Here is a 16070-nt window from a genome sequence, read left to right as displayed (position 1 = left end):
TTCTTGGCTCATTTATGCGCTCTACTGGTAGTGCTAATATTTCCGACAGTGCTTGAAGGCAGCAGTGTGTTGGTCTGCTCTGTCTCCAGCAGTAGATGGCGCGTGAGCTCAGATCCACGGTACAGGGAGACAGCTGAGTCACACACATATAATATAGACAGATAGATACCCTGCTGGGGGAAATAGAGCAGTTATACACACAAGAAATTACTGTGAACGAGCCGGTTTTCGGTCCTGACAGTCACTGACAACGCTTCGAAAAATGCTGACGATAACACTGAAGACCCTCCAACAGCAGACGTTTAAAATAGAAATAGACCCAGAATTGACGGTGAGTAGAAGTTAACGGGGCTGAAGTAAACACGGTCAGGCCGGGAGGACTGGCTTATTACAGGGAATGTTGCCGCTAAGACAGGGCCTCGTTAAGGGATATCTTAACTCTATATTTGTTTTTAACAGGAACAACACTGACAAATTTGCGCCGACATGAAATAGCGGTTTTGTGATTCTTGATACCACTGACTCTGCGTTAAATAAGCTAGAGTTAGCTAGGATAACACCAGAATTTGGCGATTTCGCCTTCAAAATAAAAGCGCAAAATGGTCACTGTTGAAAAAAATAAGCATTGAGGAGTACAGCGTATACGCTGTGAAAAGAAGATTTTGGTGAAGCATATTATGTTTTCACAAAGCCCCCTTTATAATACATACTTTATATTCACCTTGTTCTTGTTTCTTTGTTTTTCTCTTATGTTGCAATGTATGATCGTCGATGAGAGTTTTATTTTGAAGGTAGTGGAAGTAGGAAGTGGCATGTTTTATTCCGTCTAACTTGACACTTTTGACTTCTTACATACTGTCTCACCATGAATGACGATGCAATATTTTAAACCCCTGTCCGTTCAATTAGTAATGGGGAGACTCACTTGTAAACCTTTGCTAGAGAAGAGGAGGGGGCCTTCTGGACTTTTCTTACCATATAAGGAAGTGCTTTACATTAGGCTTATTGTGCTGAAATTATTTTCTGTGAAGTGCATTATCATCATGTGACCCTGTATAACGATCACAACAAAAATTGCTATTGCAGTGACATAAGTATCACAGTATACAACATCATAGTAAGTTGCATCAAACTGCTGTAGGTTATATGAGGATAGGATCTTTAAGGAAAAACAGAAAATGAGTACAGTTGTTTTTTTTATAATGGTGACTGTTTCCCTTATAAACACCAACTGGAGGTCATACTTTAGACACAGTTTTATTTACCACTACATCCCTGCTTGTGGTCAAATGTCCTTCTACACAAGACAAAATTAGAGCAATCACCATTACGTCAATTGAAATTTTAGTAATACCATTATAGCACTTTAATAATAGTCTAGTATGCCTCCCTTTATTGTTTGTTCTGTGTTGTCTATTCCACACCAAATATAAAAACTGTTTTTATGAATAAATTTGAGTCATGTGGGTGACATTGAATCCATTCATAATCCAGACAGTGATAAGGCTGATTCATCTGTTGATGTTTGTCAGGTGAAAGCCCTGAAGGAGAAAATAGAGGAGGAGAGAGGCAAAGATACGTTTCCAGCCGCGGGGCAAAAACTCATCTATGCAGGTGAGACACAATGGCTTTGACAGAGGTACAGAAATAAGAATGACGCCGATATTTTATTCAAGTTAAAGCACTTTCACTCGAGTGGCAGCGAGAATACTCATCTGGGAAATGAATCAAGTCAAAGAGTAGCTCATCAGAAATATACTGAAGAACTTGTAATGTGAATACTAGGTTATTATTAGTCCAAGGTTTGGGGATGGTTTGTTTTTAGATGGTATGACCCCCCAACACCTCACAGGAATATTTGTTACATGTATTATCAAGGTGCTGTGGCTCTGACCCTTGACCTCTTTGCTATTGCTTGCTTGTTATGTTGGTGAAATTAGAGTTGAAGCTTATTCTACTATTGTAAATGTAAAGTTTGTATCAGTTGCAAGAGGCAATTTTCAGATTGACTGTAAAAGACTCATTGTACAAGTTTTATAACCAAAAATTAAACCAACACAACTAAAAGTGGGTATATATAAATATTCAGAGGTAAAAGTACTACTTAAATAATACTGCAAAACGCCACTTAGTGTAATTCACTCTGTACCTCTGATGTGTCATAACATTTTACTGTCCTGCCTATTTTGTTTCTCTCCAATATTTTGGCTTACTTTACCACCATGTCTAAAAATGAGGTCAAAAATCTGCTCTCACTTGCTGTTTCTGTTTTGATGCACCAGGCAAAATCTTGAATGATGACACCGCTCTGGGAGAGTACAAAATTGATGAGAAAAACTTTGTAGTGGTCATGGTTACAAAGGTAAGTGTCTCTTCACGTTGTTTTTCATTTAAATCAGATGACGACAACACTGACTTCATGTATACTATGCAAATCGTGTTTGATGTGTCTGTTTGAGTATGCTTTTCTGACCGCCTGTCCACCAAGATATGCTTGAAGTAGAGCTATGAGACAAAACCACAGAACAGAAATGAAACCATGACCTTGACTGAGAGGGACTTAGGCATGGACAGAAACGTGGGAGGTTGCCATCCCCTGACTGCTTTGCTGTAATGGAGGCTTTGCAGTTGCGTCACATATCTCCTAGCAACCGTGTCTGGTGCCATCATGGAGGTCCAGTGGAGAATTGGCTGTGCACAAATTATGGTTAAATATATAACAACCAGGATAGAAAAAGAGAGATTTCTGAAAATGATAGCATGGGTGTAGGTCCATTCATTATCATTATAAGTACCAATGAATGGCCTGATAACTGTATTTAGCGCTAGCCTCTAACTACTCCAAAACACTGTGAGTTGTAGCTTGAGAAGAGTCAGCTCAGTTAACCTGAACAAACTGTTGGGTTTTGGTTTGTTAGCCAACAGGCTAATTTAGCAAAGCAACTAATGTTAATGCTAACATGCATCTACTAACCACTAATAACACTTGCTACTAGCTACATAAAGTTAACTATTGTGCAGCTATCAACAAATGTGGACCAGATACTATGGTTAGCTAGCTAACAAACTGACATCTAAACACAAAATGAATCATCTGTATCAGTGATGAAATGATCAGATGCAGCAGTGACAAAATGATCAATTTCCAATCAAAAACCTTGCAAAATAAACCATGTCTTCCAGTGTTGAGACGTCTGGGTTGTAAACATTACAAACTCAATCAGCTGTTCATAGCCATTGTTGGCCCAAGCACCTCCACTATAGCCACCAGAGGGCGCATTACGTCACCTGAAAGGCCTCTATTGTCATTGTTGTTGTCACCTGCAGCAAAATTCCTATTTTTGCATTTCTGTCTTTACAGCCTAAACCAGCCACTCCTCCACAAGCAGCCCCTCAGCCGACCCCCCAGCCCGCCCCAGCTCCAGCCCCGTCTTCAGCCCCAGCCTCAGCGCCGGCCCCTGCCCCGGCCCCTGTCCCTGCCTCCACACAAGTGCCCTCCACACCCACACATACAGTGCCTGCACCCACACCTGCCCCGGCCCCCAATGCCACACAGTCAGTGCCTCCCTCTGAAGCTCCAGCCCCAGAAAATGTCCCGTCGGTTTCTCTTGAGGCAAATGCACCTCCAGACACAAACACAGCCCCCAGCTCAGCTCCGGCCTCAACCGCAACCCCAGCTCCGGTCCCAGAAGCTGTTCAGGCTGTCCCGGCCTCTACCCCAGCAGACTGCCCCGCCCCTGCTGCCCAGCCAGAGGAGAAGCCCAGGGAAGAGCACCAGGATCAACCCTCTGCCACCCCACCGGTCCACGCCTCTGCTTCCAGGTAAGGGGAAATGACACTGGCTATATTTCCATGCAGTTCCCTTCTTAACCCGATTACTCAGTAGCCTGGTTTTGGGTTGATGCGTGTAAACATCATAACTGGGTTACAATAACCTGGTAACCTCATAGTCTGATTCTGAGAAACCCGGTTAAGACGCCTGGCTTACTCCCATATTAAACATGGCATGGAAACATCTTACTGCTTTCACTTTTGATTTTCACCCTCTGTCAAACTCAGACTCCCACAGCATTATGGGTACACTTTGATGTCAACAAAAAACATGGCAGTGAGCTGTACATACTAATTAGGGTCATCATTTCTTTCCCCTGTAATGGAAGCAAACTGCGATTGCTCAGTCATGTAAACAGCTTAAACTGCATAAGATAGTTAAACACAGTATGGGTTGCTCCGTCCAGGTAAATGTAGCCATTAATATCAGTTACCTGTTAATGTATATTATATTTTAATTATTACAACTAATGTTTACCATAACAGTTTATGTTTTAGAAAGTTGTTTTTGTTGGTCTTTTTATTCATCTTTTTTTTGTTTGTTTCTCTCAAAGCCTTGTGGACGAACTGGGTCTCCTTGAGGAAGCAGCATCGATACTGGGTAATAAATCTGTAACTCTCCCTTCTTCTGTCATGACTGAAGAAATTCTAGTCCAGCCTACTGATTATACTGTGCTTTTTCTCTTTTTTTGCAACTCATCTCCCTCTCTCCATCCACCTTCCGTCGTCCCTTCTATTCATATCGTCCATATTTTTCTCTTCCCACTCCTTCCTTCCTTCTTTCCTTCCTGTGTTCCTTCTCTCCCTCTCTGTCGTGCTGCCCACCTCTTGTTCTCGTCCTCCTGTGTGTCCTCCCTCCCATCTGTTTCCCGTGCGTTCTCCTCCTCAGTGACGGGGCAGGCGTATGAGAACCTGGTGTCAGAGATCATGTCTATGGGTTACGAGCGGGAGCAGGTAATTGCCGCGCTGAGAGCCAGTTACAACAACCCAGACCGAGCGGTGGAGTATCTGCTCATGGTGAGTCTGCACCACAGGTTGACCCATATGGATTTTTGAAGGCAGATACTGATACTGATGTATTTGGATTGAATCTACTGCTACTACGTACTACTAATAATCATATCCATGCCTACTTGTGTGGAACCAAAAATCAAACTGTCACCCTTCCCACAGACAACCAATGCAGTATTGATCAATTCTACAATAAATATATAATCAAACAAACTCCATATCCATCCTATCAGAGGTGGATGACACTGACGGGCCGATATCTGATTTGCAATATGCAGAGTCAGCACCTCATTCTGAGATTAATTCGAGCACCACAGAAATATTTCTTGTTTCCCTCAAGCAACACACAAGATACAAACTCAGTCAATATGAGTTAAATGGGTAACAGGTGCATATTTTCTGTTCTTCTTAATATCCATTGCAGGTGTGCTTTGTTACAGTGCCTCTCAGTGTGTGAATCTGTAGTGAATGCTTGTGTGTTGCAGGGTATTCCAGCAGAGCCCGCTGATCTGCCGCCTCAGGAGCTGATCAGACAGAGCGTTCCATCCAATCCACCCGCTCCTGCCCCTGTCCCAGCCCCCGCCTCCGCACCCGCCGCCCCCACCCCAACCCCAGCTCCCGCCCCAGCTACACACCGACCACAGCAGACCCCAGCAGCCTCCAACAGTAAGAACACACACACACACACACACACAGAGTTGTGACTTTTGTGTGAGGAAGAGATTCTGGATAGAAATGGCACACACACATTTCTATTGTGATTTGACTTGCCTGCCTGTTTGAGATATTGTGTGTGATGGACAGTCAGATGAATGAATGAACGAACAAGCAAACAAACAGAGATAGTATATGTGACAGTGTCAAACAACATAATGAATGTATGAATGAATGTAGCGCCCCCTTTGGTCCAGTCAGTGTTATTTTTATACTGGAACAGAGTGGTCAGATGCATCATTCCCCCAAATTTCTTCAAAATCCTGAGAGAGTCTGTGATATAACATGTAACCAACAAATGATCCATAGTCCCCTCCCCAATTCATTATGGGGGGCAGTCATATTGACATTCACATCACATAAAAAACCAAATAGAGTAACCCTGGATATTTCTCCACCTTCCCCAGCAGGGCCAGTGCCTGCCAGCCAGCCTCCCTCTGCCGGTGGAGGTTTGGTTTCCAGCGGGAACCCTCTGGAATTCCTGAGGAACCAGCCTCAGTTCCAGCAGATGAGACAGATCATCCAGCAGAACCCGGCTCTCCTACCAGCCCTGCTGCAGCAGCTGGGCCGGGACAACCCACAGCTACTGCAGGTACCAAGCTAGCAACCTGACGATGGTCAAACTCTACCTGAAGAACAAGTCAGATCTGTGCTGCTGTTGTGAACCAAGATGCATCATACAAACATTTATCATTTCAGATTCACACTGATTTACACTGAAAAACATATATCAGTTCACATTTTAATATATTTGGTTCATTATCTCTAGCTACCAGAGTCTAGCCTAGGTAACTAACTAGTAGCTAACTAGTAAACTAGCTAACTAATTTCCCTAAATTCAAGTTGTCGTTGTGGTTGTTGTTCCTGAGATTGCTGCTAATTTGATAACTGTTAGGTCTATCTGAAGTCCTCACTTATATGCTGAAGTAATACCAGTTTTATATCTGTTTGCCAATCTTCTGGGTAGAGTTTCCCACCCTGAGTGTTCAAAATGGCCGCCTTGTGAATAAGGTCAATTCAGTTTAGTTTTAAGTCATTTGTTAGTTTTACTTTATTGTTAGTTTCCCCACATAATTTTTGTTTTTGTTGTTTTTTTTTGGACTCCTTTCATTTAGGGACAATTAGGGGAAAAGTGGCAGTTTGTATGGAATACTTACTGCCACGCAAACACTAAATATGTTCACTAATAATGGTTAAATATATAACAAATATAATCAGCTGTTCTCTACCATTGTTGCCAGGAGCTTAGGACCTCCTCATTTGGGTTACTGTCGTATTTATATTTATTTACCCCTTGGACCCTTATTCTGCTTCTTTCTTTCTTTCTTTCTTTCTTTTTCTCCACTAAATGTATCTGCAGCTCAGAAACCGTAAGTCCTACAGCAGCCATATTTGGCAGGTGGGCTCCTATGGCCCCCACTACTCAGGCAAGGCAGCCCATACACATTGGCCAGATGGTGGCGCTATAACAAGCAACTTTACATTTTGGCCAATAACTTCTGAACCGTGTGTCGTAGACTGAAAATTCTTGTGTTCCTAGATTCTTTGGAATGTGCCGAGTCCAACCCATATATCACTTTCAATGTCCACCATATTGCATTGTCCACCATTTTGCAACTCCTCCTAGGCCATTCATCCAATTCACATGAAACTTGGTGTGGAGAATCTTGGGACCGTCCTCTTTCAAAGTTGTATAAAGGTTATTGATAGGTCAAATGGTTTGGATTTTATCGACCAATAAACTTTTAACGAAACACGCCATAACACTAAATTGGCCATAACTCATTAACCATTCATCTAATCAAGCCAAAATTTGAAACACATGTGAGCAATGTTGCTAGAACACACCCACAAAAGTATTTGAGCTGTACCACTAGTGGGCGCTACAAATGCAAAAAGTTCATATCTCATAATTGACTGCATAGATTTTTATGAAAATTTTTATACATGTTCTAGGATGATGTCCAAGTCGATCCATGAAATTTGGTCATTATTGATGAAAGTGGGTGTGGCTTATTGCATAATAACCAAATCTTCATTGGTATTAAAGTCACAAGTTCAAAAATTCATTAAAAATCTGCTGTATGTCCTAGAGAGCTGAAATTTTCAGGACATGTCGGCTGAAGTGACATAAATCTTTCGTACCCTGGTACCTACCCCCGATTCTGAAATCGCCCCCCTCTGTTTATAGCAAAAACTGACTGTGATCCCACAGTGTTGTCCTCCTAAACCGTACGTTACAGGAAAAAAACAACATGATTTTTGAAATCGCCATACCTTAATTAGTAAACAGCCCAAAAATTATAATGATATCTTGAAAACTGAGCGCACAGTAGATGGAAATGTGCAGCTGCAAATAGTTTGATAAATTGACAATGTGATATGTTCAAGATAGTTTGATCAATCTTCATCAAACTAAATACAAATGATGTCTGGACTGTCAAGATGATGTCTGTAAAGCCGTGTGTAAATTGATTAATGTGGGGCACTAATACAGTTATAATATTCTTTCTGAGGCTTTCTATATGGGTTGGACTAGCACCTGTGACCTATCACTTGTCGCCTTGTTTTGTTTCCCCACTGTGACACACACCAGAGTGGAAGTTGGCAGAGTGGTAAAGCTCAGGTCTTTGGAACTACAAGGTTGTGAGTTCAAGCCCCTCATGAACTGTGACCATTTTGAAATTTCATAAAAAGTACATCAACACTAAATCACAGTGCAGAAAACTCAAAGCAGGTGTTTGAGATCATCTGTCAATGGCAAAATACCTGAATGGCATCACTGATTGGGATGTGGCCAGACCTTTCAACCCATAGAGAGCAGTGCAGCAGCAGTTTTCTGGCCCATGTGACTTACTATTGTTTTCTTTGTTAATGGAGAGCACTACAATGTTCTATAAAGTGATTAGCACTGTCAGTCTGTCAATCATAGGCTGCAGTATCACACTACTTCTCCCTTTAGTTAGTTTCTCCTCACTAAACTTGTAACAGGTGTTTGGCTCAGTAGGTAAAACATCAGCCTTTCATGTGGAAGGTTGTGGGATCAAACCCAGACTTGTCTTTTCCAAAGTCATTAGTCATCAAGGACAAATAATAGAAAGTTTGGCCGTTGTGAACAACTCCAGCAATGTGGTTGCAATGAAAACATTAACTTGACAGAAGTCACGGGCCAACACAAAAGCCGGTGTTAGACTGCATGTTTGATCTTCACAACATGTCAGTTTTTGTGTGTGTCTTTCTACCTTCTGTAATGTTTTGTCTGTCTGTCTTATCAAATTGTGCTTGGACCCCGCAATCACCGCTTGCGGCTATATTGATATTTATTATTTATTATGCAGCAAATCACGCAGCACCAGGAGCGCTTTGTCCAGATGCTGAACGAACCACGTCCTGGAGACACGGGAGGGGAGGGGGCCGAGGCCCAGGGGTCACCACACACCAACTACATCCAGGTCACCCCGCAGGAGAAGGAGGCCATTGAGAGGGTAGGTACATTACTACCATTGACATTACAGAGCAGCGATTATTAGGGATTGTTTATAGTTCAGATCATAGAAGAGTTATTTCCAGCTGAGCAATAATTGACTTAGAGGCATTTCAGTGCCATTATCTCATGACAATCCACTAACCCTTGCAAAACCTCATCCTTAATCATCAAAGGGATACTTTAGCGTACACTGTGTTGAGTGATAGCAGGCTCCATGCTAACACTTTAGCGTACACTTGAGTGATAGTAGTCAGGACTGGTTTTTGGACTGGTGTTTTACCACTGCTCTTTTTTTCCTTTGCTTCACACCTAGTTTTACTCTGATTTTGTCCCATTTTTTACATTTAGGTTAGCCAAATGCTGGTATATTAATATATACCAGCATTAGTATATTGGTTCCTGGTTTAATTAAGGCACACACTTGAAGAGTCTAAGTATAAGAATGATTTAATCAATGATCTGCAGAGGAGTGCTGCATTTTCATCAGACAAAAGCATCCGCTGAAAGGTAAGCTAGTCTCAACAATGTGATGAATGAGCATACGATTCATAGCAAGACAAAAGGAGTAGTGTGCGTATGCTGACGCTGTTCGACTCAGGATAGGATATCTCAGGGACAGGTACATTGTGACATGAGTGAGCATATTACTGTCCTGAGGCCATCGGTTAGATTATTGAACAGAAGATTGCTAATACAGACATACATAACACCCTAGTAGATTTGGCAGTTTCATAGTTTCATGTGCTTGCCCCTCTGTAAGCCCTGGTCAAGATGTATGATACAAACAGAGGACCTACTTGTTATTGTTTTAGAAAAATGGCAGATGAGGAGCTCCTGTGTCAAGTACGATTTTGTCTCTAACCTGAACCCGTGTGTGCTGTGTTCCAGTTAAAAGCACTGGGCTTCCCCGAAGGCCTGGTCATTCAGGCCTACTTCGCCTGCGAGAAGAACGAGAACCTCGCCGCGAACTTCCTGCTGCAGCAAACGTGGGACGATGAGTGAACGCCCGCTCACACGACGCACCGCCGTTCGCAAGAGGGCCACAGAATGTATGACAGTGCTACACAAGGTCCGTTGGAAAGAGAAAAGACGAGAGAGGAAGAGGAGATGCATTTGTTTTCACGACGTGGGCAAACTGATGACGACGATGGTGATGATGATGGTGATGATGACGATGATACGCTGTTAAAAGTTAGCTGTGCTGCCTGCTCTCCATTCTGCTGTGATGATCATCCTAGGAGCTCACGCCGTACTGCGCCGCGCCTCACTGCTGCTATCTCATTGCTGCCGCTGCCGCTTCTGCCGAGTGATCACACTAAGAGAAGTAAACGCCCGGAGTTTCTTTTGCTTACCTGAAAAAAAAGGCAACAATTTGCATCGCCTTCCAAATCCAACAAGGTTTTTCCTGCACATTAAGCTCTTACGTTGCCTAAAAGAAAATTTTGACATCTATATACATGTATTTAAGCGTCCCCATATCTGTGTTCAAATTTCCCTCTGGCAACTACTTCCTAAGCCACTACAAAAGTACGGAAAAACCCTGAGGTGTTCACATTTTCTGCATGACCATACAAATTACAAAAACCTCCTTATGCCCACTTTACATGTTGGATTTACCTGAAAATCTGATGCAAACTGTTGACTAATTGTTTAATGAGAGCTTGCATTGCTTTATATTAAAGTTCAGGTCTGACCATTTCATTATTATTCTATTATTTGACTTCTTTTGTCCTTGGAAAGATGATGTCCCAGACCTAGAAGATACCACAGACCTAATGAGACTAAATAGCAGACTAAATGCCTGGTTCCAGTAGTGTTTTGACTTTTCATTCAGCATACAGGTGCGGTTGTGGGGTTGCACACATTCAGTCAACAACTGAATAAATTCTCTGTGTTTAATTTTTCTGTTTTTTTGCTTTTCGCTTTTGGGGCGGCTGTGACTCAGGAGGTAGAGCGGGTCGTCCACTAATCAGAAGGTTGGTGGTTCGATCCCCGGCTCCTCTAGTCCGCATGTCGAAGTGTCCTTGGGCAAGATACTGAACCCCAAATTGCTCCCGATGGTTGTGCCAGCACCCTGCGTGGTAGCCTGCCGCCATCAGTGTATGAATGTGTGTGTGAATGGGTGAATGTAGGCATTATTGTAAAAGCGCTTTGAGTGGTCGGTAGACTAGAAAAGCGCTATATAAATGCAGTCCATTTACCATTTACCATTTGCTTCAAGGATGGACTGAATGCATGAAACCACATATGCCCAAATCTGTTTGCTGTAAATGAATGGTCAAAATACCACAGGACTTTGCACTCTGATAAAAAATAATAATAATATAACATTGACCTTGCCACTATTCCTCTGAATTAGTTGTACACCAAGATCACGCCTGAGGCTAGATAATATGATAAATGTTATGGTTTAGTATTTTGCTGGAGAAGTGGGCACACCCAAATGCAACAGTGAGTTTGAATTGTCATTATGGTCTTGCACTTTGGAGTTTTATTTTGTTTGTTTTGGTGTTTCGCAGATGAAGAAATTTGCAATGTTATTATAAAGTACCATATAGCAAGGTTTTGAGCTGATTATTTGGATTTTCAAGAAAGGTTGTGTTTTTTTTTTTCATAATTTCTTTAGCTAAAATGATCCAATGTAGTCCACCTGTTACATTCTGACAATCTTTTTCAGTTGAGTTTATGAATTCTCATGATATCAGATCTTCTATGCATATTAATGCTGCAAGAGTTTGAGCCATTGCTCCTCCATGCCTTATGGGTTGAACAAGTTTCATTTGACAAATAGCGCAATAGTTTACAATGTAGTGTTTGATCTATTACGAGATATTTTACTTGTTATATTAATGCATAGATGAGTGTCATAGAATTGATCATATTCATTAGAGTTTGGATTATAGGTAATTAATCATAGTGTTTGTTTTGAAAGTGGATTAAAGGGAATTCCAAGAAGTGCTAGAAGCCAAAACAAAACAAAAAAAACATTTTTCAGCATTCAGCATGTGCTTTGCTTTTTCTCCTTTTTAGTTCTTTTCTTTATTATTTTTCAACTGGAGATGACTGGAAATTTTGTATTATACTGTAAATGCGTTATACAAACTTTGCGTTTGGAAACAGAGGCACTTTATTGTGACAAAATGCTGTTCTTTAGCTGTAAGGGGTTGTTGGTTGCATGAGTTTGTTACAAAGGGTTATTTATAGCATGGCAGTGGGATAGGAATGATAAAACCACCGGCGTGGTGTTGTTTTGATCTTAGTTTATTAATGTTATTTTACCCTTTTTGTTGATGTTTTGTTTCCTTTTTTTGGATTTGTAAAAAAAGAAAAAGAGGACTTATAGCCTTAAATACACCACTTGAAGTTTTGCTGAATAGTTGTGAAAAACTCTTGTTTCAGCACTGTGTAAAATAAATGGCTTTTACAAAGCGGACTGAGTCAAAGTGATGTTTCATCACGTCGCTGAAGGGCCTGGATCCAGGCGTCACATATTTGCACTGTCACGTAGGCTAACACTTAATGTGGTAGGCTATTGGTTGGTGTGGAGGTAGCCATTAAATGAATGAGGTTGCCATATTAAAACTGAATGAGTACTGTTTCTTAAGGGGATCCTGGATCCCCACTGCAAGTCATTAGTACTATGTACACTATTATCATTTCACGTCAAGGACCCCCAGATAGATCCACATTAGACCAGGGACCCCCATTTGATAAGATTTTGTCCCCAAGGAATCCAATCTGAGAGCTGTGGTTAGATTAAATTTCGGTTCCCAATGGGTCAGAGAACATGAAATAGAATTCATAGATTTCATAAGAACTTATAGATTTCATAAATTTAATTTCGTACAGAAGTGGTCTTTACCTCCAATTTTGACAACACGACTTTTGGCTTGCACCAAGCAGCACTTTATATACATGAAATATTTATTTTTAAAAGTGGTTTGCATTTCCAGATACTGCTCAACAGATTTGGATGGAAGAAGATTGTGAGAGTAATGTGAACCAATTCTAAAGGTTGAAATTGTATTTTAATGAGAGCTATTCTGTGTCTCGGATGCATGCCGAATTGAAGAGTTTACCCTAAAAATTGGTTAAAGGTCCTAATTCTTGTTTATGATGTTTATATGTCTGCCGATAATTAAGACAACATAAAATTGCCCGCTTTTTTTAATGAATTTGGCGTGACGTTATCTTTAGTCCCCACTTTGGAAATGAGTAACAGTGTGAGACATGAATTTGTCCGCTAGGGGGAGTGTTGCCTTGGAGAGAGAGGGTGTGTGCGTTCCCGCAGCAACAGGGAAGATGGCAGCTCTCACATCTCTCACCCAGGTAAAGATGCAGCATTTTACTACGATACACTTCAACTTTAGGCAAGGTGAAGTCGTAGCATGACACACTATGTGTCATTCATGACATTGCTTTTTAATTTAATTTTGAACATGATATCTGCTCCCTTTGAAATGCACCTAGAAATAAGACAGTCAGCTGGTCGGACGAGGCCTTATTGCATTACCGTTAGGTAGCGGGCTGGTAGCGTTAGCTAGCGGTAGCTAGCTGTTGTCTGATAAATTGTTGCAATAGGTTAGCTATTTACTAACGGCATAGCATTCAAGTAATTTCCTATTTACGAGTTTCAAGGTAATGGACACATTATATAATGTAGGGACAGGCTGGCCTGCGCACGCCAATTTGACAAAGCATGAGAAACTGGGCAACGTTAGGTGCTTTAAGCTAGCTAACCTTAGCTAGCCTAGCCTTAATGACAAGCAGTGTGGTGAGGATGGAGAGGAACGCCTGTGAGGCTAGATAGCAGGCTACAGGCTAACCTCAACTAACCTGGGCTGAGCTTTGATGAATGATGCTGTTGTGAGCTGGCCGAGCTGGCTTGCCAGCTCGTTCCATTCAGCTGCCTATAACGTTACAGCTGTACTGCTTGCTAACGTTAACTAAGGCTGATCAATACTTGTAAGCATGTACAGGCTAGAGCATCTTTTGCCTGCTGTGGGTGAGGTTTTAACGCAACCACAATCATATAAGATGGCAGTACAGTGCCCTTTATGTGCTTTTGTCTTGTGTCACTGAACTGATGAATATATCTTTAGTTTAGGGACAGCTAGACAGCAGAGACCTTCATGGCACTAATGTAACAAGATATTTCCAAGCATTGGTTTGTGATGGCTTTTTTATTGATCCTAACTACTACTGTTGGTGTGTTCTTTCATGAAAATCTCAGTGGTCAGAAATGCAACAGAGATGCAATGAATGAGGCCAGTCTAGGCCTAGTTATGTGACTTTAAGGGCTTGATATTTCAGCTGGTTAAGTGTGGCTGTGGCTGATAAGGCAGAATTCCTGGGAAAATGCTTAATACTTGGCTAGTAATTGTCACGTTATCAGCTAGTCACTGAAGGAAACATACCTGTGTGGAGAAATGCATGGGGTTGATGTGTTTTCTTCTAACAATCCTCTCTCTCCCATAGTTGTCAAGTGGGAACCCTGTATATGAGAACTTTTACAGACAGGTAAGATGATTATCGAAAGCATAGTTTTTCTACACTGTACAAGAAACTGTAATAATAGTATAATAAACTTGATGTATAGGCCTATGGCAGTTTTATGAAAGCGGTTATGTCAACTTTGCTTATTTACCCTACCTTGTTTTGAGAGGAGAGTTTAGTATGAAGGGAAAAACAAGAGATGTAAAGATGCTATGGTGTACTTCAGACTGTGACGTGTGTGTGTGTGTGTGTGTGTGTGTGTGTGTGTTCCAAGGTGGATCCTGGGAATACAGGGAGAGTAGGACCGACAGAAGCTGCCTTGTTCTTAAAGAAGTCTGGACTCCCCGACATCACATTGGGAAAGGTTCATCACACTGGCTAAAGTTATACTGTACTGTATGTTTTCTGTTTAGCGGCTGTTAGATTGAAGGCTACCAAAGAAATGGTCGCCCATTTTTATTAGTCTGTCATGATGTTTCCAGCCAAAATCCAGGGATTTGTAATAATTAGGGAGACTGACAGTGACTTTAACCCTGTGCAAATCTGCCATGTCTGTAATTTGTGAAGTAAACATGCACAAATTACCCCCTCTATTTTGAAGGCAGAGGTCCCTTGATAATATTAATCCTGTGCAAATTGAACTGTAATTTCAGCTGTAATTTGGTTTTGGCGTACAATTTCTTTTTCTTCTTCTAGACGTGCAATTTCTATCTTCCTCGTGTCATGGAAAATGGAGGCAGCAGTGGAATCTATAGAGGAAGTGCAGTCACTTTCAGTGCAGAACGTCATTTTAGGAAGTGCGTAGCGTTTCGCCCTTAATCACTGGTACAGTCTCAAAGGGCTTCACAGTGGACACGTTATGAAACAGTAAATGGAAAAAAGACAACTGGAGACACCAGATGCATTGCATCCTATTACACTAACTGTCAAATCTTTAAATCACATGTCTTGGTTTGTGACAGAGGTAATGGAGAAAACCTACTTTCTGTTGTTGTGATTGCATGGGGGAGCAAACGAACATTATTGTTCGAGTCACGGTGACAATATCACTAGCAGATCATTGAGGATTTCACACACATTCTCTCCCGACCTGGTAAAGAAGCAGAAGAAGGGGATTGAATATAGAGTCGTACAATTGTCTGTCTGTGAATTTGATAAAGACACTGTAAAACAATAAATATTGACCAACGGGAAATGGTTAAAGCTGAGATGCTCCATTAGCAAAGGCAGCAACATGACTTCTTACTCGCACACACAGAGACACAGGCAGATACTCCCAGAGGAATATGACAGGAAAGCGAAAGGATGACGGTCTATATGGTGTCTCTTTGCTTGGAAGCGATGACATCATGCTTCTCCCGTCTTGGCTCCGCTCTCCGTTCTATTAATGTAATTGGGAACAGTCATTTTCAGTGTTAGTGTATTACTTTTGGCAGCCAGGATTTTCCTTGTGTGTTTTTTTTTTTAAGAGGCTTACCTGGTGACATCATGAGTGCAGCGGGTCTGATGTGGTTTTGGCTGTTTGAAGCGT

At 41.6% G+C, this 16070-nt stretch overlaps 2 protein-coding genes across 2 annotated transcripts in view; both read left to right on the top strand.

Moving 5' to 3' along the window:
* Positions 1-200: 200 nt before the first annotated feature.
* rad23ab (RAD23 homolog A, nucleotide excision repair protein b) lies at positions 201-12454 on the top strand. Its single transcript, XM_078285745.1, has 10 exons — positions 201-331; positions 1533-1614; positions 2283-2362; positions 3362-3668; positions 4385-4432; positions 4721-4848; positions 5328-5508; positions 5964-6148; positions 8895-9041; positions 9932-12454. Exons 1-10 carry the CDS (start codon positions 263-265, stop codon positions 10043-10045), a joined length of 1341 nt encoding a protein of 446 aa, XP_078141871.1. The 5' UTR covers positions 201-262; the 3' UTR covers positions 10046-12454.
* Positions 12455-13345: 891 nt separating this feature from the next.
* The window catches only part of eps15l1a (epidermal growth factor receptor pathway substrate 15-like 1a), a 37971-nt gene continuing 35246 nt past the window's right edge, over positions 13346-16070 (top strand). Inside the window, exons 1-3 of the mRNA XM_078285866.1 lie at positions 13346-13372; positions 14522-14563; positions 14814-14903. Of these exons, the coding sequence (XP_078141992.1) occupies positions 13346-13372; positions 14522-14563; positions 14814-14903 (159 nt within the window). The remainder of the gene's footprint in view (positions 13373-14521; positions 14564-14813; positions 14904-16070) is intronic.

The sequence above is a fragment of the Centroberyx gerrardi genome, chromosome 9, assembly GCF_048128805.1.
Source record: "Centroberyx gerrardi isolate f3 chromosome 9, fCenGer3.hap1.cur.20231027, whole genome shotgun sequence".
Lineage (NCBI taxonomy): Eukaryota > Metazoa > Chordata > Actinopteri > Beryciformes > Berycidae > Centroberyx > Centroberyx gerrardi.
This window is presented reverse-complemented; position numbering and strand designations above follow the sequence as displayed.